At 36.0% G+C, this 27712-nt stretch overlaps 1 protein-coding gene across 5 annotated transcripts in view; it reads left to right on the top strand.

Moving 5' to 3' along the window:
• The window catches only part of LOC150085655 (catenin alpha-like), a 499984-nt gene that overhangs the window by 49452 nt on the left and 422820 nt on the right, over positions 1-27712 (top strand). For 3 of the 5 annotated variants that reach the window (XM_090374159.1, XM_090374158.1, XM_090374157.1), the window contains one exon: positions 27150-27176. The exons of the other annotated variants lie outside the window; for them this stretch is intronic. In XM_090374159.1, coding sequence (XP_090230285.1) covers positions 27150-27176 — 27 coding nt within the window. The remainder of the gene's footprint in view (positions 1-27149; positions 27177-27712) is intronic. 5 annotated transcript variants of the gene reach the window in all.

Below are 27712 nucleotides of genomic sequence, written 5' to 3'. Positions count from 1 at the left end.
CAGTTCCTTTGTAACCACATCATAGTATCCAATAAAATTTGTCAGACAAGACTTCCTCTTAACAAACCCATGCTGTGCCTAAACTATAACTACAGTCTTGTCTAGATGATCCTGCATTTCTTCCTTAACCAGTGACTCCATTATTTTCTCTTGAACAGAAGTTAATTAACAGGTCTTTAATTACTCATGTCACTCTTTGATCTCATTTGTTAATTAGGGACACGTGCACATCTCCACAGTACTCCCGCTACTTTGTGCATGTTGCTTTGCTGTTCTAGTCTGGGGGAAGATTTCAGTTTAAATAAGATTTAATTCATTAACAATGAAAATTAATAAGGTTAATAAATTTAAGTGATTAATTTACTGTACTATACTTTACTATACAATACTATTCTAAGCTAATGGAGTATTACATATTCCTCTGTATCGTTTTATGTTATACCTTAGCTATCAAATCTGAGATATACATTATCAATTTACATTATACTGTTACGATCACAATGCTAAATTAGTTATATCCTTAGCTAAATACAAGAGATATATGCTCAAAAGGTTATTAAAAGCTTCAAAATACTTATTACAATTAAAACCTTACTATTCTTCAATGCTGCTGATTATGCTACAATATTCCAACCAAAACACCAATACGATAGCAGTAAGAGTAACGAGTTGTAACTTATCAAGTCACTAGCTAAATTTAAAAAAATATGCTAATGAATGCTAATAAGCCAATTTAATCTGTTTGTAAAGCAAAAATTAATCCATTAACTAATCAAAAAATACAGCAGATGTATGACCAAAAGGTGATCAAACCCGTCAAAATACTTATTTGTTACAATTTAAACCCTACTATTCTTCTGAGAATATTCCCGCTAAAAAAAACACTGCTACGATAGTGGTAGGAGTAGCATTGTAACATACAAAATCACTAGCTAAATTTAAAAAATAAGCTAACGAACACCACTAAGCCTATTTAATCTATTTGTAAAACACAAATTAATATGCTAACTAAACAAAAATATGATAAAATTTCAACAAAAACTTATCGGCTTGCAGTAGCTACAGAAGTCTACGTCTTCACCAAGTGACACCTGGTGGCCAACTCTCCAAAATATTAATAGTCTGAGCTATTAAAGGTAACAGGATTAACCTCCAAGTTATACTTCACTTTATGTGACAGATAGATTCCTGATAGTTTCATGCTAATAAGTTCACACAGATAGGGTTCCTAAGATTGCTGCTGTTATTATTTATATGCTGCATTGACACCCAAGGTCTCTTCTATTATGGATAATGTAATATATTATATTACATTATCCATAATGTAATATAATATTATGGATAATTAAATTATCCATAATACCGATGGATAATGTAATATATTATATTACATTATCCATCGGTTTAATAGATAAGATGAATTAAATTCTTTTTCATCAAAAATATTCAAAGGAATGTCTAAACTGTGACACAGTCAAATCACTTTATAGCAGCCCTCTTTTTAATGTCCCAGCAGGTTATAATGACCATGGCATCTTTTTTTTTTTTTTTTGCCCTTTACACTAAGATGCTAACTTTTTTACCTCTTCGTCACTTTAGTGGCACTGCTCCTGCCTCCCCTGTGGTGGGGTTTGAAACCTGGGAGAAGAAATTAGCTCTCCCAGGGTTGAAAGGAGCAAAGATGGATAATAATGTTTCCATCTTTAGAGCCATCATGCTCAAGACATGAGGAATATCAATTTTCTCAACCAAGAGGTGAAAACAATCCCTCAAGAGGATATTTAACATTCTTCATTTTGCACTCTATGAAATCAGTCTCTGAGTAAATTATCTCACTTCGTTGTGTAGAAATGCAATAAGATCTGATAGATCACTGAAAACAGTAAGGCAATCTGGTGATCTCCTAATATAGACCACTCAACTAGGAATTAGGAGGATCTCATGTTTTGATCCTCAACTCGGAGGATCTAAATATTCTGTGAAGCTATTAAAGATGACAACCTTTGGAAGAAACCAATAAAAGTTACTCCCTATGCCACTCCACACACCTCTAAAGTAATGGAATGGGATTTGTTAACTGTATCAGAGGGTGAAATTTTCTAAGACTGTGAACAAAGAGTCAACACAGCAGGGAGAATCATGACTTGAAAAGACATTAGGCTTGTTTTGGGCACCAGAACAAGACTGATGTCTTTGCTCCCCTAAATGTAGTGCTCTTTGTTCTGGCATGTAGCATTACATTAGTTCTTCAGAGTTGCTGATATTGGTCAAAGCAGGCTATCTCCACTGCCATTTCGATTATATATCCTAAATCCCAATTAGCATGTTTGCTAGCACCTGAGTGAGAGAGAGAGACTCATTCAAAGTGTCAATAATGGATGAAAATTGAAAGTTTGGAATTTGTTGCTAAAAGTGAACGCTTATTTTAGTGCTGAGTTGAAAATCAGAACATATCTTAAAATTTTATAAAAAGTTTATTCATATACGTAAACTAACATCAACACCAGCAAAAAAACAAAAACAAAAACTGTGTTCCAAGTCTATAACAAAAGCCAAGCATTACTGCAAAGCATTCAATCACTGTACTAAAACTAAGTATTTGTTAATTTCACGTATCTTAATGTTTATGGCACTCATTGGTTGACTGCTTAAGAATGACGTCGCAGTGTTGGGTGCATTGTGAATGCAGATATGCGTAGTAGCACATCACTCCTGGTGTCATTATATTTATATATATATATATATATGCATAAAGGCATTGAATGTGTTGTGTTTGTGCCAAAAAAAAAAAAAAGTTATTCCCAAAACTGCATGTTAAGGAGAGGCAGTATATCCTAATTGTGGATAAAAGGAGCATAACCATTTGGATTCCACTGTCACATCTCCTAATTGCCTATTGTAAGGTAACTCTGAGGTGTTCTCCAGAACATGTAAACTATGGATGCAAGGGGGAGGAAATCCAGAATTATAAAGAGGAGAATAAAGTCACATACTCAGAGGCAAGAAGACAAATAATCCAAAATGTATACACCGATGAGCCAAAATATTATGACCAGCGAGTCATTATGCAAATCAAAGCAACTGCAGGAGAACTATGGCATGTGCGTTGATCGGGACATGGTATAAAAAACACCTGATACTGAACTCTGTTAATCAGTGTTACTCTTGTTCTTCAGATGGGAAAGGTAGCAGACTTAAGTGAGTTTGAAAAAGGCCAAATTGTAATGGCCAGACGACTGGGTCAGAGTATACCCGAAATGGTACGGCTGGTGGGATGCTCAGTGTCAGCCGTGATTAGTACCTACCAAAAGTGGCCTGAGGAGGAGAAACCCACAAACCACCGGCGAGGTGTCGGACAACCACGACTCATCGATGCTCTAGGTGAGTGAAGGCTCTCCCGGATGGTATGTGGTAACAGAAGGGAGAATGTGGTGCAGCTTTGCCGGTAAGTGGAATGCTGGTGACGGGAGTAATGTGTCACAACACATACACAGTGCATCGAACCTTGCTGAAAATAGCTGCAGGCCGCTGCGAGTGCCTATGCTAACCACAGATCACCAGTGACAGTGCCTACAATGGGCATACAAGCATCGAAACTAGACCTTGAGTGATTGGAAGAAGATGGTCTGGTCTGATGAATCACGTTCAATGTTGCACCATGTGGATATCCGGGTACGCGTGCGTCGTTTAACTGGGGAAGTGATGGCGCTTGGATGCACCGTGGGATGAAAACAAGCCGGTGGTGATGGTGTCATGCTTTGGGCGATGTTCTGCTGGGATACCCTGGTCCCAGTCATCCATGTGCCGGGCACTTTGATGTCTACCACCTACCTAAACATCATTGCTGACGAGGTACACTCTTTCATGGCAATGGTCTTCCCCTCTGGCGGTGCTGTCTTTCAGCAGAATAATGTGGCATAGCGCATTATTGGATATGCGCTATGCCACAGAATAATGTGCTATGCCACACTGCCTGGATTGTTCGAGACTTGTTCGCGGAACATGACGAAGACTTCCAGGTATTGCCCTGGCCTCCAAATTCCTCAGACATCAATCCCACCAAGCATCTGTGGTTTGTGTTGGAATAGCAACTCTGATCTGCTGGGATACCCTGGGTCCAATCATTCATGTGCCGGGAGTTTACAGGAGTTAAAGGATTTGCTGGTCGTGTTGGTACCAGATACCACAAAACAATATTTAGAAATCTTGTAGCATTCATGCCTTGCCTGGTACTAGCTGTTTTGGCTGCATATGGAGTATCAACATTATATTAGGTAGGTGGTCATAATGTTTTGGCTCATCGGTGTATATGCCACAGTTGTTCAACATTTTTAGTCAGCATGTGTTCAAATGGATGTATCAGTTCTGAGATACACGTGTTGCTAATTGGACATATTGCTTGCCTCTAATTCCAAGCAGTGCCTTTCACAAGAAACAACTAAACAAACCAGTAACACCTCAAATTCAGCCTTTGCTCCTCAAAAGAGAGCAAAATCAAAGGTGATAGAAATCAAACTGCAACTGTCACTCTCTATTGGAATGGATACTGATGAACAGAATGAATTTTAGCACTTTGTGAGAATGACATGGACATAGCACACTCATTATTTCCTAAACAAAGATAAAATAAAAATAGACTGGCACAAGCAATCTACAGTCTATATCAAAAAAGCAGTCAGAGCCAACATCTATCCATAAAACCAAATAATAGAAAAGATTCTTCAGTGGAGTTGTGGAGGCTTTGAGAATGCAAAGGACAGTTTCACTGATCTTATTGTTCACTATGGTTCAGCAGGCCATATCCTTGGGAAAACTTATTTAAATGTGCAAGAGTATCCTAACATTAAAATTATACTATCTTTATATGAGATAAGAACACTGGTACAGCAACTCAGGGATGGATTGCAGTTCTTGTTAGAAACAATATTTCAGCCAAACCTTTTCTCTTCCGACTCCTTTAGAAATAGTGCACATTGTAATTGGTATTACTCTTACAATAACGAAAATGTTTTTTCTGGTGTCACTTTATGTTGGTTCATGATCCCATACTCGTTGCCTGGCAACAGTTTTACCATCACAATTAGTATCCTTCATTTGTTGGTTCCTTCATTTAAAATTATAGTATCATTTCTGTTAATTTATATTTTAGATGTAATAGACAGTCTTTTATATATGTGGTTCGAAATAAAGTTGTTAATGTTCTGTCCCCACTAGATCCACTCTCAGTGGATATTTATATTCATGCATTTTTAGTTCATCTTTTCAGCTTCACTTGCTTTACTGCTCAGCTAGGTGTTTTCTCGGTGGTTGATATAGTGTAGGCTACAGCGGCTTATCTCACACATTTTGGTTTAGGACTTATCTAAACACTGCATTCTTACTTTGCTCACTGGAGGGTATTGGCAGTCCAATCTAACAAATTCTAAATGGGAGCATTCAGGAAGATATCGTAGAAGCTACTAGGCTTTTCATACCAACTAAGAAATACAGTTCAAGGCTTAGATATAAATGGATGTGAGGTGAGCCATTGAGACAAGTGGCAGTGAAGAAAATGCGTGGGATGTGTTATATATTAATTGGTGATACAGAAGCCTTGGTAGATATAAACTAGTGTGCAATCAAATCACAAAGGTTAGGCAAGCCAAAGCAGATTACAATGTCTCTGGCAAAGAATGCCAAGAAAAGCAGCAAAGACTTATATTAACAGTAGAAGGAAGGAGCTGAGGGATGCCAGAAGTTTATCAAACTCTAACAGTTACCTTAGACATAACAGTTACCATGCAGACATAGTGTTCATAAACAGGTTGAAACTCAGAAATAATAGAAACTGTATGATTTTCAAAATAACTCCTTAGAAGATTTTACAGAGAAAGTAAATAATTTTGTGATAACTAGGAGGAAGTGGAAGAGAAATTGTTGAAGTTAAACATAAAAAAGGCATCTGGTGTGGATGGGATCTACCCAAGTATATTAAGGGAGGTGACAAGTACAATCAGTTCTGCTATAACGCGGTACATGTGTTCCTAAAAATCTCCGTGTTATGGCATTTTGCGCATTAAAAACAACAGGGCTTATGGAAAAAATAAGGATGGGGCAGAGCACTCAAAATAAATCAGATAAAAATAATATAAAAACGTAATATTGAACATTAGTTTTTTGGAAATAATAAAAATAAGGCTGATAATAATAAATCAGCCTTTACTGAAATAGTAGATCAAGTAGAAAATCAAAATTAGTTTTCTCTAAAGATATTAAATAAATAGAAAATGAACAATACCTTCTTGCTGTGAACAACATAGCTTTTAACAACATAGCTAAAAGAATTTATAACTCTGCCACCTGATATATGATAAAGAATGACCGTAGCACCCTCTCACTTAAGGTTATTTATGACCAATTAAATATATAATTAATTTAATAACTGAAAATGTATAAAAATGAAATAATTAATTAAACTACCTACCTACCATGTTAGAAAAAGGCAGAAAATAGTTGAAATTGAAAATTAAAATAAATAAATAACTGACCATAGTCTAGTGCGTTAACCTATGTGCATTAAGCAATTAGTAGGTAACCTAAGTGCATTAAGCTAATATTTCATAATAGTATTAGAAATTGTGCAAATATAAGAAAATGTAACAAGATAAGACAAGGAAAGATAGCATTGCCCTCTTATTATTGGTTACTTTAAGCCAATTAAATAACTGATTCAATGGAAGATAATGATAGAAAATTGCTGGAATTGATATAAATTGCATAAAAAATGAAAGTAGTTATAAATTGTGTAAAAACTGAATAATAGTTATAGATTGTGTAAAAAATTGAAGCTAATTAAATAACTGAAAGTGTTGGAAAATTACTGAGAATAAGTAGATAAACAGCACTGAACTAATAACAGAAAATAGTATATAATTGTTGAAGATAGTATGAAATATTACTAATTGTTGAAAGCAGAATTGTAGCAATTATAGAGAACAGCTGAAAATGGCTGTTATTTTAACTCACTTTAAAAGAAATTAGTTGGTACCCTAATATGAGTGAATAATGCGTAATAATTCAAAAATTAATTACTACCCTTAGAACAAATATAGGTACAACCTTTCTACAGCGGTTTTAGTAAGCTATATGTAATATGATCCAAGGAAAGTGCCTATTATATACATATGTATAAGCTCTCAGAATGACCTTGGTGAGAACAGAGAGAATAAATATGACTGCCATATTTTATGTACTTCAGCTATAACTAATTTAGGGTTAATATTTCCATTCCATTTATTAATTGCAATTATTATAGCCCTGTTAAGATATTTTGCAATGAACTTTTTTGGGAATTCATTTCTTATCAGCTTGGCTTTTAATTCTATTAGTGATTCTATAATACTTTTGATGTCTTTACTTATTTTTATTAATCTGAAACTCTGTGAAGTAATAATGTTACTATGAATCCTTTTTGAGATATTGGAATTAAGCTGATAGCTTCAAAGTTAGTCTTTATGTTTGTCATATACTTTGGTATACCACTTATTATCAATTTTATATATATCTATATCTAGTTAAGTTGCAGCTGTAGTGCTATCTTTATTGGTACTTTCCAGTTGTAACTCCAGAGGATATTGTGGTACAATATCTTTCTGAAAGTGGGGTCATTTATTGCAATAAGATCATCAATGTAGTGATATAGTATTAAGCTTTTATTTATGTTTCTTTCATAATAGTGTAGGTAAAGATTTGCTACTATGCAAGAACTGCATGCCCCCATAGCCCCCACCACAGTAAGTGCCGGTTATAGTGATAGTGTTTACAAATTGAATTTTGATTCTAATAACTAAAAATCGACAAATATTACCCAGAGGCTAGAAAAAAAAGATATAATGCAAAAATTTACACTTTATTATCAAAGGTTTTTTACCACTTAAATGATATGTGAAAATCGGAAGTATATCCACAGGTTAGCAAAATAAAAATAAATTTATACTTACATATATATCTTAATTAATATACATATTAAACATAAAACTTTGTAATATGATTATAATTTAAAATAGTCACTTATTTTAGATTGCTTTAAATTATCACTACATAGTCTATTTATAGATTTTTCAATATTGTATAACAGTCTGTATGCATGATCACTTGAACTATTTTCTTCCAATGCTCTCCTCAGGATGGCTATAGCTTCATGAGTTTGTCATTTCGTAACTGGAATTCGTTTGGGTTCATCTTCATTTTTCTGCTCCTCGGCAAAATTGTCAGTAACAGGTGGCAATTTCTTTATCTGTTAAAGCTATAGTAACATGTAGATCACCATCTGTATCCACCCTATCATTAAACTCCTGTTCAGGTTTTTTGTCCATGTCTTCAGGCTTTTCAACGTGGTCATTATCGTGACTTAGTTGACCATCATGAATAATTAATTTACATTTTTGAAACAGTTGCTAATGCTGGTTTCGGAAACTTCATTCCAGACACTCATTGTCATATGAAGTGCATCTAGAACAGTTATCTGCTTTGTGATATCGGATGATGTTCCCAAACCTTCATCTATAGACTGGATGATTCTTTGCCTCATATCTGATCCAGTACCCCATCTGCTGTCTACTTGCAGCTCTTTTCAGTTCACCGATCTGAATATTCTGACTTCTTGCCAGTCTGCACAGATGGTTCAAAGTCAGAAATGGCTGTGGGATCTGCAACTGTCTTCCCAGGCACTACGATATCTGAACAGATCTCCCTTGAATGCAGTGTATTCACTGAGAGCTGTGCATGGTTGAGCTAGCCTTGGATCATATACAAACCACCCACCACAAAAAATGTATGATATGTATACAGACTCTCTCAGTTCATTGCAGGCTTTATCATCAATGAGGCTCAATCATCCAGGATACAGCAGAAGTTGCTCTTCCTTTCACAATCCAAATTTGGTGTTCGTTTCTGCTGGATCCCTGGCCACATTGGGATCTTAGGAAATAATTTGGCAGACAAATCCACCAAATCAGTGACCCTGTTAGTCCCTTATACAAACTACAGTCAATTAGTACGTACGAAACTGTCCCAATGGCAACACTCATGGCATTCAACACTCATGGCATTGGCAGGTTGCAAACAATTTATATGAGATTAGGCCTGTAATTGAACATTGATAGTCTAGTCTACGCAGGAACTGTAAAGAGGAAGTTATATCTCGGCTCTGCATAGGACAGTCAGCTGACACACTCTTCTCTGCTGAGGGCTGATGACCTTCCTATGTACGAGCAATGTGATACCATCTTAACTGTAAAACATATTATATCCGACTGTCCAGTTTTAAAAATGCTCATTTTAACGCTTTTACCCATCTGACTGAGCCATATACACTCAGTCAGATTTTAAGCAACATTGACCACGTGTCAGCAGTTTTTAAATTTTTAAAAGCAATTAATATATGAAATATGAAACACTTATATGAATTATTCAATTTATTTTTACTCATATACAGTAAAACATTAGTTATCCGGGGCTCAATTATCCATAGGGATGGATTAACCGTGGTCCTCTATATGTATGTAGTTTTATTTTTAACAAATATTTAAAGAATATTATTTATCTGTGCGATTGGATTTGTAAAGTACATACAGGAAATCACTGTCGAGTCTCTCATTTGGTCACCTGGTAAATTGCATCAGATGTTTATACACTCGCAGATGTGAAGTAAAGTGGCTTGAAACACCTGCCGCATTTCTAATGCCAAATAACATACAAATGTAACCTATTCGCATTTGTCTACTAAATATCATGAAAAATTGTTCCTGTGCTTGCCGTGGTTGTACATAATATTTATCTCGCATTTCAACCCCTAAAAATGTCAGGTAAACGAAAACGAGTTGTTTTAACAGTGGAAAAGAAACTGTAAATTATTAAAAGACGTGAAAAACATGAAAGTGTTTCCAAGCTTGCAGACGAATTTGGAATTGGCCAGCAAACTGTACAGGACAATCATTAAAAACCAGCCCAATATAAATAAATTTGATTCTAAGTGTGACACATTTGCTTTCACTTCACAAAGAAATTCACTTAAAGGTGCTACAAATGAATAACTTGAAAGTGTAATGATAAAGTGTTTTTTACAGCAAAGAGCTGAAGGAACTCCAATATCTAGACCAATTATTTTAAGCAAGGCAAAATATTTTTTGACAGATTAGAAATTCCTGGAACACCTATATTTTCATCTGGTTAGTTGAAAAGATTTCAAGACAGCGTGTAGATTTAGAGATACAGGGTGAAAAGCTCTCTGCATATAATAGGAGCAACTTTATCCTGTGATGAATTAGCTACAATTATTAAAGAAAAGGGCCTTGTTCCATCGCAAATTTACACCGTAGACGAGACGGGACTTCATTGGTGAGCAATGCCCAATTGCATGTTGCCGTCTGTACAAGAAAGAAATGCACTGGGATATAAAATTAGCAAAGACAAGATAACAATTTTATGCTGTGCAAATGCTTCAGGGGATGACAAATTAAAATTAACCATAGCGGAAAAATCAATCTTCTAGAAGCTTAAAGGACCCGACTAATATTCCAACAGATTATTATAATCACTGATCTGCATGGATGACTAGGGATATAGTCGAAAAGTGGTGGACAGATAAATTCATTGCTCACATTAAAAATTTTGTCTCGTAAAGGTCTCCCCCACAAAGCAATTTTGTTATTAGATGATGTTCTGTCGCATCCTCAATTGGATTGGAAAAACTATCTGCAAAAAATAGCTATATTGTCGCCATTTTCTTCCACCCATCATAACACCACTTGGTACAACCTGTGGACCAGGGGGGGCAGGTGATTGAGAGCATGAAACGATTGAATTGAGTAGAAATACCTTATTGATGGACTTTATCATGGAAGAAAAGAATCCTCTTATTTTGGAAGTCACTAACAATTAAGGATGCTATCTGTAACATTTCTACTGCATGGGTGGAAGTTAAAAGAGAAACAATTATAAAAGTGTTAAAAAAAATATTGCCTGATTACTTTTTAATTGGTGAAAATAACTTGGAAGTGTGAAACTCAAATAACACCGTAGAAATTGTTCCTGATATTTTAAACTCAGTTCAAAATATTAAAGGATGCAAAGACTTAGACGGGGCAAGTGTTAATCAATGGTTAAATATAGACAAAAATGAACCCAGCTACGAAAAAATGACTGACGATAACTTAATCCAAAGTGTGCAAGAACGTATTGCAGGATCTGATGAGGACAATGATGAGGAACTACAACCAGCTTGCAAAGTAAGTTGTTAATGAAGCCCTAACAGCTGCAGAGACATTACCTAAATTTGTGGAAAGTGAAGATGATGTATTATATCGAAATTTTAAAAATTCTTGGACATAAGAAAAAATAATGCTATAAAAGAAAATCAAAGCTTACAGATTGTCTATCAAAATGAATAAAATATTATTGTTGTGTTATATACATGTAATGTCTTATGTTTTTGTGTTTTCGAAGTTATTTAAACAAATAAAAACGTAATTTTGATTTTCTGTGTTTTTCAATTAACTGGGCTCTAGCATCCTCAAATTACCATGGATAATCGATGTTTTACTGTACTGATTTTTATTTATTGATATATATATATATGTATGAACTAGGTCCATAAACTATTTTTATTATTTTATTATTAATAATATCTTAAACTGTTGCTTCCTTCAAAACATATGTATATATATATATAATTAAATATTACTTTTTGAGCATCACAACATGGTAGTAACATCGGTTGCCTCCAGGAACACTGTGTACAGGATTCTTTCAGTGGTTATAATGTTGACTGTATTTAATCCCGCCCGTTTCAGCTTAGTTTATACTATTTTAAATATGAAATCTGCTTAACTTCTATTTATTAATAATTAGTTACTTAATAAAGTTCCTTTTACAATATTACAAAAGAAATTTAACCTGCCTTTTTTTGAGAGAGTTCAGTTATCCATTTCCCTCTATATAAAATTGAGCATTCCTGGTGTATAAATAAGTGATGTGTAATGAGTAGAGTTTAATGTTATTGTTGCTTAGGTGGCTTGTACATTGTATGTGGGCAATGCTAGTGTTATATATTTTATTCTACAATATAGTTTAGGGCTAAAGCCTCAGGTTATGTAAAGAGTTTAACTAATGTACAAGTTAGTGCAATTACATCATTTCTGTACATAGCAAACTACTTAACTAGTTATAAATTGGCATCATTAAGTATATCTCATATTGAGAATACTTTCACAACGAGTTGCCATAATATTGCACTACCTCGAATAAGTAAAGCAGAGGTTCCCAAACTTTCTTGGTTCACAGCACCCTTACTGTCCCAGTAATTTTTTCACGGCACCCCTAGGCCAAAAGAAATACCTAACACAGTGGTTTTCGACTTTTTAATATATACCAATATAAAAATTTTGTTCTTTATATAGAGGTACTAAATAAAGATCAATTATAGATCATCACAAAATTAAAAAGATACAGTTCAATGGATATTGTGCCCTTTTTATAATGAAATAAATATATAAATTTCAAAAAAAAATAATAATAATAATAACTTAAAGTAACTTAAACCCAAATTATATGGCACCCCAAGAATGTTGTTGCGATACCCGGTTGAAAACCGCTGACGTAACACTTCATCATAGGAGAATAAGTAACAATAGTCTTCTCCTATGGTGAAGTGTTACTTATTCGAGGTAGTGCAATATTATGGCAACTCGTGAAAGTATTCACATTATGAGATATACTTAATGATGTCAATTTATAACTACTTAAGTAGTTGGCTATGTACAGAAATGATGCAATTGTACATTAGTTAAATTCTTTACATAATCTGAGGCTTTAGTCCTAAACTATATCATAATCTAAATTACTCCACACCATTAGGCATCTCTCATATTGTGGATTTATATAGGTAGTTCCCGACTTTATGAGTTAATTCGTTCCTAGTGCATGCTCATAAAGCGAGAATTTATTTCCCCTAGACATAATGTTAAAAATAGGGATTACGTTTTCAACAATGATTGATTTATCCAAAGAAAGGAAAATGTAGCCTGTAAAATCAAGCAAATTATAATAATTATTTATGACTTACAAATTATTATTATTCATTATTATATTATTATTATTAGCTATATGATGCAAGGAAGCCTGAGGCTTATGCTGCACCAGCCAAAAAGAAATTTCTGAATTACTCAGAGAGAGAGAGAGAGAGAGAGAGAGAGAGAGTCAGAAGTAGAAGGGAATCACCAAGAAATAGAAGAATGATGATATCCAGCTCCAGGACACCTGGGTGTGCCAAGCCTATACTCACCAGATGTGAGCCCCTGGGGGTAAATAATGTTAAAGAATGTTTATTCATCATCATCGACTAAATGCATACTCGTTGATCACTCATTATTGGCTCAGCACTCATTGGTTTGTTGTACAAGGTCTTCTTCAGAAATGTTTCAAGAGGCGTTTGTTTCCAAGATAATCTTCTCTTTTCTTTATAAATAAATTTCAGTAGCGTGCATAAGCATTTTTTAACGGAACGCACAAATTGCAACTAATGCGATTTGCACGTAGTAACAAGTTTACGAAGCTTTTAAAAAAAAATGAAGAGAAGATGCTGAAATTTTATTTGTTTTTTATACGATTGAAGATTTCAGTTAAGGGGAAACACATTTCACCATAATAACATAAAAAACCATACAATTCCAGCTATCGGTATTTTTTTAGAAAGTGCAAATTGTTTTTATTGTTTTATGGTCATGTCCTCCAGAAATGTGGTTTAGAAAAATATCACAAAGCCGTTCAAAATTGGTTCTTATAACAGAACATATGATAAGGTTGAAAGTGTAATGCATTTTAATGATTTGAATTGGTAACTAATACAATTTACACTATAAAAATGACCTTTTAGAGAGTTTTATAGCGAAAATTTCAACTTCCAAAGTCATGGAATGAATTACCAAAATACAGTGTGTTATTGGGTTCACATTACGATATTTTCATAATGCGATGGTGTCTCTGGAATGGATTGATATCGTAAAGCGGGGGTGCACTGTATTGTATAGCTATGCACTTGATTTGAAATGTGGTATTTATGAATGTTTAATATTCATCTTTTGCAAGTAACATTCATATTTTTGATTTTGTTGATACTTGATACTCATAAAGCGGGAACTACCTGTTAAATTTTGAACGCTAAGTTAAGTTAAATTTAGATTAGGCATGCATAATGGTTGAGTATACTTCGCAGCTGGGTTGTCATCATTGCAACACCAGAGTACCTGCCCATCCACTGATGAGAAGCCAATAAGCTCCGAAACAGTGCCATATGGGTGATGGTATCTGCTGAGAATAAGTAACAATCGTCTTCTATGGTGAAGCATTACTTATTCGAAGTAGTGCAATATCATGGCAACTAGAACCTTTTAGAACTTTTTTCTTCATTAAGTATATCTCATATTGTGAAATTATTCACAATATGAGATATACTTGATGATGCCAATTTATAACTACTTAAGTAGTTGGCTATGTACAGAAATGATGCAATTGCACTAACTTGTACATATTCTTGAAATATTTTTTGTCATAAGCATATGTTAAACTCTCGATTTAACAGACATCCATTTAACTGGCTTCAGAAATGATGGATGGTGTCTGCTGAACTAGAGTTTATATCTGAATGTAATCCAGAAACATCACTGCAGCACTCTGCTGGTATCTACAATCACATAAAATATTTGAAATAACATTAAAGCAAATTTAAGTCTCAGCGTTATAGTGAGGAGGCTGGCCTTGTTTTCTTATATGGTAATGCATTATCAGATAATCAGATTGGAGCATTTTTCTCCTCTTATAGATACTGAAATAACTCGTTGAATACCTAAGTTGTGCTTTACAGTTCTTGCTGTTATGAAACTGTAAGAAAAACCAGATTCATGTGTTCTGTGCCCTCCAGAAGATTAATATTGTATAGAATGCTAGGTACGAGGATTTTCCTCATTGCACATTTCATCAGCCTGCTAAGCAATTCAGGCATCAGCACATACTAATCCACATCTACGTAATGACTTTCTTTTGTGATTTCTTGTAAGGAATGAGGGTTGATGATGTAGCTGGGGAACATCTTAACAGATGGGGCTCATTTCTAGTTAAGTTGCAGCGTGACTTTCTATAATTGTTGCATGTTGCAGACCATGTGGGGTGTTGTTAGTGAAGTGCAGCTCCATTGTCCACTTCTTGCTGTTTGGTGTGGGATTTACATTTTCATAATTGGAACTTTTTTCTTCAAAGGTGGGCTTGAGTTCATAGTGCAAAGATATGTATTATGACAGCTGATCATTATTGATCTTTGTCGTTGCGTGATTCAGGAAAGAGAGTGTTTAGAAACTACTGGGGCTCTCTGTACATTGGTCAGCCAGTAAGTCAATTCTTGTGACTCTTGGTTGTGGAGATACTTCTTGCAGGAAAGGTTATATCTAGATCATATCCAATTTCTGGCTGATTTGAAGGAAAGCCTAGCAAGTTATAACCCTCATATTCCCCATGAAATGCTCATGTGTCATGGTAAACTGAGGGCAACAGTCGACTAGGTCATATTGCACTTCCAGTATAGTATACACAAATTATCACCATATTGGACAGCTAAATATGGTGGCCAGTTCCATAGTAAGCATGTCTTGCATTTCATCCAAATAGTACTCTACCATTTGTCTTGGTGCCAATTGTCCCCTGGCAAAAGTTTTTGGAATTAGTATTTTTTCTGTGTGTATTAGATATTGTTCTTTCAGATATAATCTTTGTACCATTAGCAATTTTCCATCTATAACTTATTAACAGGAGAATATTTGCTGATGCTATCAAGGCAGTGTTAGGTGGGTTGGAAAACTGCTAGCTTGGGGGGGGGATACAAGGACTAATAGATTAACAGCAGCCACTGGCAGAAGTGAAAGTGATTCTTGCACTGCTTCTATTGGAATGAGCAGCAGCCTGGAAAACAAGATGCAGGATATTTCAGAGACTGCTGGGAGTCATTGCAGTACAAGTAAACACATGGGTTGTGTTAGGGTAGCTAAGAATAGGAACAGGTGCATGTATACTTGCATGTACACCAGTGCTAGGAGTTTGGTAAATAAATTTGATGAATTTGAGGTATTGCTCAAAACATCAAAGGCAGATATTGTTGGGATATCAGAGACATGGTGTCACACAGATATAAGGAATGCAGAACTGCAATTTGGGGAGTACAATGTGTACAGGAAGGATAGACAGGATAGGAAGGTAGGAGGGGTTATGCTATTAGTTAAGAAACACAAAATCCAAGGAAGTGAAGCCAGTCGACATTGCTGGACAGTGCAGTGTCGAGTCAGTTTGGTGTGACATAAGCATTGGGAGATCAAAATTGAGAGTAGGATTGTGTTATAGGCCTAATGACTCTGATGAGTATAATAAGAAACTGTACAGGGAAATAGTGGGCCAGTAAATCAAAGTCTTATAATGGGGGATTTTAATTTCCCAGATATTGACTGGAATTTGTGGGTTGGTCTCACACACACACACACACTAGCAAGGCTTTTGTGGATTTATTGGATGATTGTTTTCTACATCAGCATGTTCAGGAGGCAACTAGAGGGAGTAATACTCTTGATCTGATTATCAGTAGTGATTCTTCATGCATTAAGAATCTGCAGGTAAATGAACCACTAGGTGGCAGTGATCACTGTGTGCTGAAGTGGGATTTACTCAGAGAGGTAACTACCATCAGGTGTAAAGGGAAGGGTTTTTGCTTTCGTAAAGATGACTACGGTGGTCTGAGACAGTATTTAAATTCTATACAGTGGGACCAACTGATAATGTTACCAACAGCAAATTCAAAATGGGTAGCATTCAAAGAATTAATCTTGGAAGCTACTAGGCTTTACATACCAACTAAGAAATATTGTTCAAGGTTTAGGCCTAAATGGATGTCAGATGAAGTAATGAGACACATGGCAGAGAAGAAAAATGCATGGGATACATAAATTAATTTTGAAAACAAAATGCACAAGGCATAATCCTTATGGGTTTTGATAATTAACTATATAGTATCGGTGTAAATACACCATAGTTAACCCATAAACTTGAGCTGCGTATGTAGCTTAGAAGGCATCGTTTTAATTGTATATCATATTGTGATTGCCTTCACAACGAGATAGCTGCTATGCATTACTTCAAATAAATAACTCTTCTCTAGTAGAGAAGACTACTGTTATTTATTTTCAGTGGTACCACCACCCAGATGATCATTTCAAAGCTATTGGGCTTCATCATCAGTGGGCAGGAAGGTACCCAGGTCTTCAAATAAATAACGCTTTTCTAGTAGTCTTCTCTACTAGAGAAGCGTTATTTATTTGAAGTAATGCAATAGCAGCTATCTCATTGTGTGAAGGCAATCACAATATGATATACAATTAAAACGATGCCCTCTACACTACATACATAGCTCAAGTTTATGGGTTAACTATGGTGTATTTACACCGATACTATATACAAATTAATGGGTGACATGGAAACTTATGATAGATATAAGCTGGTCTCTAACCAAGTCACAAAGGAAATTAGGCAAGCAGAGGCAGATTATGAGAAATCCTTGGCAAAGGATGCAAAGAAAAACAACAGAGTTTTTTACCTATGTAAACTCCAGAGGGAAAGGGATGAATCTGATTGGTCCACTGGATATTGATGGTTCAACCGATGATGATCCTGCTCAGGTGGCTAACAAACTAAATGAGTATTTTGTATCTACATTCACCCATGAGGAGTTATTCAGGGTGGGGAATGCCAGAGGTGAGTTAAACTCTGGCAGTGAGCTGGATGATTTTGTAATAACTGAGGAAAGTCGGGGAGAAATTGTTGAAGATAAACATAAAAAAGGCACCTGGGTGGATGAGATCTATCCAGGTATATTAAAGAGGCAGCAAAGGAAGTAAGCAAACCCTTAGCCATAATTACGAGAGCTTCTTTGGACTCAGGGGAGGTACTCATGGACTGGAGATGTGCAAATGTGACCCCAATTCACAAAGGAGGATCAAAGGGCGACACAAGTAATTATAGAGACCTGTTAGTTTAACTTCTGTTTTAGGAAAATTAATGGAGGCACTGGTTTTAAGGCTCAGCTGGACAGGTATTCCAAATGAACGGATGGGTGAAATGGGATTTAAAAAAAATTTTTTTTTTTTAGGCTGATGCTGCATAAGCTTGCTTTCTTGCATCATTTGCTTCTACTAATGCTAATGACACAGCATGGTTTTGTTAAGGGAAAGTCTTGCCTAACCAATTTGATTGGATACTATGATGTGGTAACAAAAGAACTTGATGCAGGGAATAACTTTGATATCATATATTTGATTCTTAGAAAGGCTTTTGATACTGTTGCACATGAAAAACTGCTGAACAGATTGGAGCAGTGTGGCATTGGAGGAAAATTGCTGCTATGGATAAAGGGATGGTTGAGTGGGAGAAGACAGAGAGTGGTAATCAATGGACACTGCTCATCGTGGACTAATGTTATTAGTGAAGTCCCTCAGGGTTCAGTTGGGTCCATTGTTGTTTTCTGTATTTATAAATGATATTGATGATGGCATATCAAGCTTAATGTCCAAGTTTGCAGACGATACGAAGGTTGGCAGGGTTGTTAATTTAATTGCAGTGTCTGGAGAATTAGGCACCTGCGAGGTGATCTGATTGATGTGTATAAAGCCTTGAATGGTTTGAGTATGCTGAATGCTGATGGGATTCTTCCTCTTGCTCAGAATAATCACCTGAGAGGGCATAAATTCAAATTGAGGAAAGAGAGATGTGCGGAAGTTTGCCTTTAGCCAGCGGGTAGTTGGTTGGTGGAACAAACTTCCATCCCTTGTTGTGGAAATTGATAGCCTAAATAAATTTAAGGCTGAGCTGGACAGGTGTTTGGAATGAACGGGGAGGATGAAATGGGAGCGGTTTTTGTTTTTTTGGCTGATGCTGCATGAGCTTGCTTTCTTGCATCATATGCCTCTACTAATGCCAATCAAGGTTCACTTTGATTATAATCTCCCTGTAAAATTAAACATTGTCCTTTGAGTGTCAAAGGATGGTGCTGAGCAATCAGTGGTTGTTGATGTGGGCAGTAAGTGCTTGGATTCTGTCAGTAGCCACAGTAGCCGACTGGGCTAGCCGGGTGGGTAAAGTGCCTACCTAGCAACCCAAAGGTCGCGGGTTCGATTCCCGCCTCGGGCTTGGATCAAAGTACTGCAAAAACCTTGGGAGGTGCATTATGGCCACAGAAGCCTATGTGCCAACAACTACCAAAAAAAAAAAAAAAAAAAAAAAATAGCAACAGTCTGGCAGAAATGTGACTGTGTGAAGAGCAGTTGTTACTGGTGCTGTTTCTTATAATAGCTGACATATTTGAAGATGAAGTTGTGCAGAATATGTTGATGTTTGTTGTCATCTTTTTGAAATGCAATCAACACGGTATGTTGTGTTCCATTTGTTTAAGGCCTGTTGATTGATCTGGCTGTTGACAACGATCTTTGTTAATAATGATGAACACATTAACAAAAACAAAGGCACTTTAGATGTTGAACTTTGTGTAGTTGAAATGTTGCTTTGAAATAAACCTTGAAATATGTACTGAGTGCTTTTGCTCACCAGTTTTTTTCTTGCTTTTCTGTATATTTGAAATATGCCCTATTTAAGAATTATTTACTGTTAGTATTAGTAGTGGCAAATGATGCAAGAAAGTAAGTTATACAGAATCAGCAAAAAAAAAAAAAAAAACCCACTAAACATAACACTTGTTCATCCCCTCTAACATTTCAAGTTCCACCTTAAATTTATTCAAACTACCTTCTTTTACAACACCAGATGGAAGTTGATTCCATCAAAATACCTGCTGGTTGAAGACAAATTTCCACACATCTATCCCACAACCATACTTCCTCAATTTGGGGGTTGCAAGAGGAAGGATTTCCATTGGAATTGAGCATATATTCGATCAGAGCCTTAAACACCTCAGTTAGATTTTCTTGCTTGTGTGTCTTGTTTCCAGATGCTGCAATTTGCAGAAATGAAGCCTTCCCCTTATCCTTTTGTTCCTCTCATTAATTATTTCCTATAATTTTCAGTTTCTCTGTTAATGAAAATAAGAATGCCACCTTATTGATGCAACCATTGATATTTGATTAATAGAGTAAAGTATAAATATTAAAACACAAACACAGTAGGCCCGCAATATTCATTGCTAATTTATTCCTTAAAAATGTGACAGGTAATACAGGGCAATAGATCTGTATATTATAAGGAGAACATTAGTGAACAAAATGAAACTTTTTTTTTTTTTTTACCGAAGCTGTAAATGCTTTGAAGAGTGGTTGGATGCACGAAGCAGTCGGCGAAAGGAGTTCCTCGTCAATTGTGATGATGTCGATTCTAAACCAGTTTTGCATGCTTGATTGCAAATGTTTTTTCTTTTTATCCCCCCGAACCCTGCACATGTAGTTTTATAATACTACTGATGATAATATAAGTACAAGTTAAGACAATTTCATTGCATAACATGTAATACTGGTTCCAGTTAAATTTTTGTTATATTCATGTTAAACTCAGTATGCAATTAGTTAAAATGATACACTATTTTAAATGATATGTATAATTTAAAAATTTAGTGCAGATGATATCCTTTGGTACACTTTGTCCAAAATGTTTGTAGAAGAACATCTAGTGGTGGTCTGCCAACATGCTTTCATTCCAAAAATCTTGGTAGTGAATTTCCATTGATTTAATGTTTTCATGGAATTGTTCTGATCTTCACTCACCATGCCAGTGTTTTTGGGAAAGAAGTCTAAATACAAATTCATTTATTGCATTCACATTTAGATTTCTTTCACATATGACAGTTCATTTCTTTAGATGCATCAAGCAGTTTCTGAACGTCTTTGTATGCAAAGAGACCTGTGGTTACCGAAAAGGTTTCCAGCAAGCCATTTAAACTAGAACTAAAATATTGCATGCTTTTAGTTCTAATACATTGGGATATTTTCAGATCATTCATCTGGCTGAAGCTCTCATTTGAGTGTCCCCACAAAGATTTTTTTACTTCTGTGGAAATCTTTAGAATTTGTCTTACTGATTGCTTTAATTAGCATTAGCATTAGAGAGGCATACAATGCAAGAAAGCAAGCTTTTGCAGCATCAGCCAAAAAAAAACCTCTCCAGTTTCACCCCTCCATTCATTCCAAATGCCTGTCCAGCTCAGCCTTAAATTTATTTAGGCTATCAACTTCCACAACAAAAGATAGAAGTCGCTGCCACCAATCAACCACCCGGCGGCTAAAGGCAAATTTCCACACATCTATTCCACAACCATCTTTCTTCAATTTGAATCTATGCCCCCTCAGGTTCTTAATCTGAGCACAAGGAAGAATCCCATTAGTATTCAGCTTGCTCAACCTATTCAAGGCCTTATACACCTCAATTAGATCACCTTGCAGGTATGCCTCCTCTCCAGTTGCTGAAATTTGCAGAACTTAAGCCTTTCTTAGTAAGCGCACCCTTTTGTTCCCCTCACCAATCTTGTTGTCCTTCTTTGTACTCGTTCTAGCAACTCTACATCCTTCCTAAAATGAGGCCTCCAGACCTGTACACAGTACTTAAGTGTGGCCTGACCATTGCCTTGTACAATGGGATAAACACCTCCCTGTCCCTGCTAGCAAAATTTCTACATATCATTGACAAGACTCCATGACGTGCATTGTTCAGCGAACTTCATATTTGACTGCACAATTACCTCCAGGTCTTTTTCACTTTCCACTTCCCTGAGTGTACTACCACATAGTTGATATGTTTCTCTTGGGTTATTGCTAGCATTATGCAGTACTTTGCGGCACCTCCGTAGTCAGGTGGGCAGGAGCACATGCTTCTTGTTTAGACCGGGGTTTGAGCCCGTGACCACCAAATACGGAGGATGCAGAAATGTCAGGGAATGACCACTGCATATTCCCGGAGCAATATGGCCTTAGTTGCTAATGCTCCTAAAAACCAAACAACAACAAACAACATGCAGACTTCGCATTTGTCAATGTTAAACTTCAGTTGCAACTTTTCAGCTCATTTGCCCAACTTATCTGAATCCAGTTGAAGTAGCATACTGTCTTTACTGTTGTTAACAACCCTGCAAACCTTTGTATCATCTACAAACTTGGACATTATTCCTGATATACCTTTATTAATATCATTGATGAATACACAAAACAACAATGGGCCCAGCACTCAACTCTGGGGAACTCCATTAATAACATTTGTCCACGAAGAGCAGGGTCCATCCATTGCTTACCACTCTCTGTTGTCTTCCACTCAACCATCCCTTTATCCATTGTAGCAACTTACCCTTGATGCCATACCTTTCCAATTTGTACAGCTGTCTTCCATGTGCACAGTATCAAAAGCTTTCCTGAAATCCAAGTATATGATATCAAAATTATTTTTGACATTCAGTTCCTTTGTGACCACATCATAGTATGCAGTCAAATTGATCAGACAAGACCTCCCTTTAATTAGATACCTTTTGGTCCTTGAGGTTCTCACAGACATTCTCTTAGATATGCCAGACAAGCTGTACTTGCTACCTGGGCGTCTAAAATGCTGATGGAACTGATATTCGGGCGACATTCAAGCCAAGTGTACCCAATTTCGGCGAAGTTCAACCAGTCCAATACCACCACTTTGCTTATTGGAGGCTTGAATTGGTGGAACCCATGTTTATTCTCCAGAGCTAAGTTCTGGTCAACCCCTCCCCATCTCTTCCATTATGCAGTATGACTGATGACTTTTGAGGTTATGATGAACATCATGGCGAGATCCAATCTTCCTTACATTTCAAGGGTACACCTCTAAAACGGTGTTTGCAGGCTGGCCGCTAGTTAATACACTGAATTGAACCTATTGGTAATTCTTTAGGAGGCTTCTGGATCAGCTAGTATATAATCTTGCTACCCCTGCTCTGCCAGATAGTAACTGGAGGAGTCAGCGTAGTGTGTATGCTGGGGGCATTGTCGAGGCCACGTTATGTCAAAGGATCTGGGTATATTCTTACCATGTGTATGCCTTATCCAAAATTTTCATTACTTCTTATTGCAACCCCACTTTTCCTTACTATTGAATACACCATGAATTGTTTAAAATAATAGAGTAAGCTAATCTGCAAAAATATCTAAACCTCCCAAACACTTCCTAGTTCATTTTATAAATATACGTGGTGTCAGTTCTAATCTCAACGATGTCCGTTTCCACTTGCAGTCTGCCAAACCCCAAGTACTTTTTCTGACAGAATCTTAGTTATAGGTTGATTCAACTGCGGCTCATCTCAATTGCCCAAATTAAATTCATCTGTTGTCTCTACCATTCTCCCAACTCCGCTAATCACTTGGAGCTCTTTGACTTCCCCTGTTTCCAACTTTACTTTCTCCAGTCCAACTTTCCTAACAGTGAGGTAATTTTCCTTGATGAATTTAATGTTCTCAATTCCAGCTGGCTTCAATTTTCTGGTCACATTTTCCATTTGCTGGTCGAAAATCCGAGGCTTTTTCAATGACCATGCACAGATTGTTCATTTACGTACAAGAATACTGGACAGTCCTAACTGTACAGCCAACGTGTTTGATATTTTTCTCACAAACAACTCTTTTAAGACAGTCGAAGTGAGTGGTCCTTTGGGCACCTCAGATCTCAACCAACCAACCAACCTCAGATCACAATTTGGTGATTGTCTCCTCTCCAATGGAGCCTTTACCTCATGGCTATTCTTAACCTTGTATTGTTTGTACAAGAATGAAAAATGGGATGAACTGTGAGATTTCTTTTCTTCTTTTCCTTGGTCAGATTACTGTTTCAAAACTTCTGATGTCAACATTTGCTCAGATCATGTCAGTGAAATTATTCTTGTAGGAATAGAATCCTTTATTCCACACACTCCACTTTAAAATCTCATCCTTTACCTTTGTTTTCCAATAAATGTGTTAAGGCTGTTCAAGAGAAGAACGTTGCATATCGTAATTGGCTTGCTTCCAATTCTTCAGTTTCATTTTCTGCGTACACCAAAGCTTGCAACAATTGTAAAGCAGTTATTATTCAGTCCAAACTAGATTTTAAACAGACTAAGAGTAGAAAACTTGTTTCTTGCCCTAATGGTAGCCGAGCATTCTGGTCTCTTGCCAAAGCTGTTGGCCGTAACTTTTGCCCATCTCTGCTCCTACTGTCAAAACCAGATGGTTCTGTTGTCACCTCAGCCAAGGTTAAAGCTGACTTGCTAGCATCCCATTTTTCTTCCAACTCATGTATTAATGATCTTGGTAAAAAACCTCCCACCATTCCCAACATGCTCCATTCAGTGCCTCCTGTGGTTTTCCATCAAAAGGATGTCAGAAGCATTTTGACGAATCTTGATGCTGAGAAAGCTCCAGGTCCTGATGGTATTTCACCACATATTCTCAAAACCTGTGCTTCTGAATTTACTCCTGTTCTTTGCCGCCTTTTTCACTTTCTTAATCCAAAGGTGTTTTTTCTTCTAAGATGTTTGCTCATATTCAGCCAGTTTCTAAAAGAGGGTGACAAATCCCTCCCATCCAATTATCATCCTATTGCAATTACTTCTACTCTTTCTAAAGTAATGGAGAAATCAATTAACTGCCAACTCTTAAATTACCTAGAAACCTTCTGTCTGATCAATGATCGCCAGTATGGATTCCATCAATGTCGATTCACTGATGATATTCTGGCTTATGTTACCCATTTATGGACATATTCAATGGAAAAGTTTGGTGAAACACAAGCAGTTGCTCTTGACATCTCACGGGCTTTCAATCGTGTTTGGCATAAAGGTCTTCTAAACAAGCTTCCATCTTATGGTTTGCCAACTGTTTTTTGTAATTTGTTATCCAGTTTTCTCTCTGATTGCTCACTGAGGGTGATGATAGATGGTTCTCTGCCTTCTAACTTCTTCACTAATGCTGGTGTCCCCATGATTCAGTTCTTTCCCCCAGTCTTTTCCTCTTGTATATTAATGACATTCTTCCATTGACTGGAAATCCTATCCATAGTTTTGCCGATAATAACACATTGCATTGCACTTTCCATTTTGAAAAGCCTTGCCCTGCTCAATCAGCTTCAACTTCTCAAATATCCACTACGAATTCCTTAAATGCCTATCTCCAGGTAACTCTCCAGTGTGGCAAAGACAACTTAGTTGATTTCAATCCTTCTAAAACTTAGTCTTGTCTTATATCTCACAAAAACGATTCTTCTGCTCCTATGCTTATCTTTGGCGACACTCCGATTTCTAGGCAAAATGATCTCTTTTGGGGATTACCCTGACTTCTAATCTCTCTTGGCAGAAGCACATTACAAATATTGCTTCCTCTGCAGCTAAAAAACTTGGTTTTCTCTTTTGCTCTGGGAGTTACTTTTCTTCCAAACAGCTGTTCACTCTGTACAAATGACAAATCTGACCTACCGTGGAATATTGTGCCCACATCTGGGGCGGTGCCCCCAAAACCTCTGAGGCTTCTAGATTCCATTCAGAAGAGGGCAGTTAGGTTAATTAATGACTCATTTCTAACAGTCTCTCTCTCTCTCTACTTGCTGTCTCATAGGTGTACTGTTTCTGCTGCATGCCTTTTCTACAGATACTTCCATGGCCACTGATCTTCTGAATTGGCTTCTACAATTCCCGCTCTCTCTTTCAAAACAGTCCGAGCATGTGTCGCCACCAGCCAACATCTATTTACTGTCCAACTTCAAACTCACAGAACCAACTTTTCATCTTCGTTGTTTATTTATTCAACTGCCGTTTTCTGGACCAACCTTCCTTCATACGTATTTCCTGAAAATTAGTCTACTGAAGTTTGTTCAGGGCTCCACCATAGCCAGGTGGGCAGGAGCAGCAGTGCGTAACACACACTTCTTGATTAGACTGGGGTTCGAGCCTGTGACCACCAAATACGGAGGTTGCAGAAAGGTCAGGGAATGACCACCGCATATCCCTGGAGCAATATGGGCAAAGTTTGTCTAATGTCAACAAATATCTTCTTTCGTCTTTTCAACTTCCAACTCAAGCACGGTACTAAGTACTATAGGCTCTAATACCTCTCGTTTGGGGTTTTCATAAAAAAAAAAAAAAAAAAATTGGGTATTATCACTCACTTTAGAATACAGAGGCTCACTTCAACTAGTTTCCACTGCCTTTGCACTCCGACACTGCAAAATTTAAACTTTGTATAAAATTTTATGTAGTACTTTTTTCTTTTATTATATAGTTTTATATAATAGTTTATTCACCCGACTAATAAAGTATTATATAGAGTACATTAATACCATCGCACCTCCAGTTATAGTTTATTAAATATATTAAAAAGCATATTGTATTTATGCTTATGCATTTCATTAAAAATAATGTAAAATATTTAGTGATTTTTTTTTTTTTTTTTTTTTTTTTGTAATTCAAAAGTTATTGTTTTTGTTCATTTTTGTGTCAACTTAAAGTAATTTTAATATTAAAATAGAAATTAACTTCAGAACTATTACAAAAAGAGATTACTAAATATTTTATGTTCTCTTTAGTGAAATGTGTTATCATAAATATGTGTATATAAGTAAGCATATTTAAAGGATAAATAATAAATGTATAGAAATGCTAGCACTGCACAATACATATGCCATACTTGCAACAACAAACTCCAGTCATCATACACCAAGAATGCTCAATTTTATATATAGAGGAGGATATATGGTTCTTATTGATAGGCATTATAGTCATTTCACTTTGATATTGGTTGACTTAGTGTGTAAAGATTTCTTTTTACATGACTGTGTTAAGTTAATAAAATATATTATTAATTTTAGCGAAGTTAAATAGCTTTACATGAAAACTGGGACAAACATCCCCAAAACTTGCTTCTTGCAACAATGATATTACAACTAAATTCAGAACCTAGTAAATTAGGTCACCCTAGTTAGGACACAAAACTGTTTTGAATGAAATGTTTTTCAATGTGCGTAAGTTATATAGCTGTTGAAATTATGATCATTGTATTTATATTCATAACTAGTTTTAATATTCTGTTTATTTTTCAAACCAGCCACAAATACCTGACAGTGTGGATAAGGTGAGCATTAAAATTGATTTTTTTTTTTTTTTTAAAGTTCTGCAGTGATTGATTGGTGCGTATGCATTACGTTTATACTGTTGTATTGGCCTGCTTTCCTGCAGTACTTCTAATTGTTGTGCATCCTTGCAGTTTAATATAATTTGAGCTCATTTGTGTTTCTGTGCCAGCAATGGATATTTTAAATATCTGCTGTTAGCAACCACTACATATTAATAGTCATGGTGTAATGTTACCTTTTTATCATCCTATATAGCTTCAACACCATATGCACATTTTTTAGTTTTAAAATGAATGTTAATTATTTATCTTATTTGCTTTGCCTTAATATGGGCCAGCCAAAATAAAGTTTTTTTTTTTTTTTTGTTGTTGTTTTGTAAATGAATTTTTACTCTGTACATTTCCAAAAATATTTTGAGAACATTCTGCAAACTGGAGTAATTGTTGAAAAATGTTGCAAGTATATGACTTTAATTCTAAATTCAGATTTGTGTAGTATTGGATGATTAACATTATAATGATCATTGCTTTTTAAA

The sequence above is a fragment of the Mastigoproctus giganteus genome, chromosome 5 (genome assembly GCF_048544385.1).
Source record: "Mastigoproctus giganteus isolate SK-2022 chromosome 5, ASM4854438v1, whole genome shotgun sequence".
NCBI classification, from domain to species: domain Eukaryota; kingdom Metazoa; phylum Arthropoda; class Arachnida; order Uropygi; family Thelyphonidae; genus Mastigoproctus; species Mastigoproctus giganteus.
Note: the sequence above shows the minus strand (reverse complement) of the source record. Positions and strands in the feature narration are given on the sequence as shown.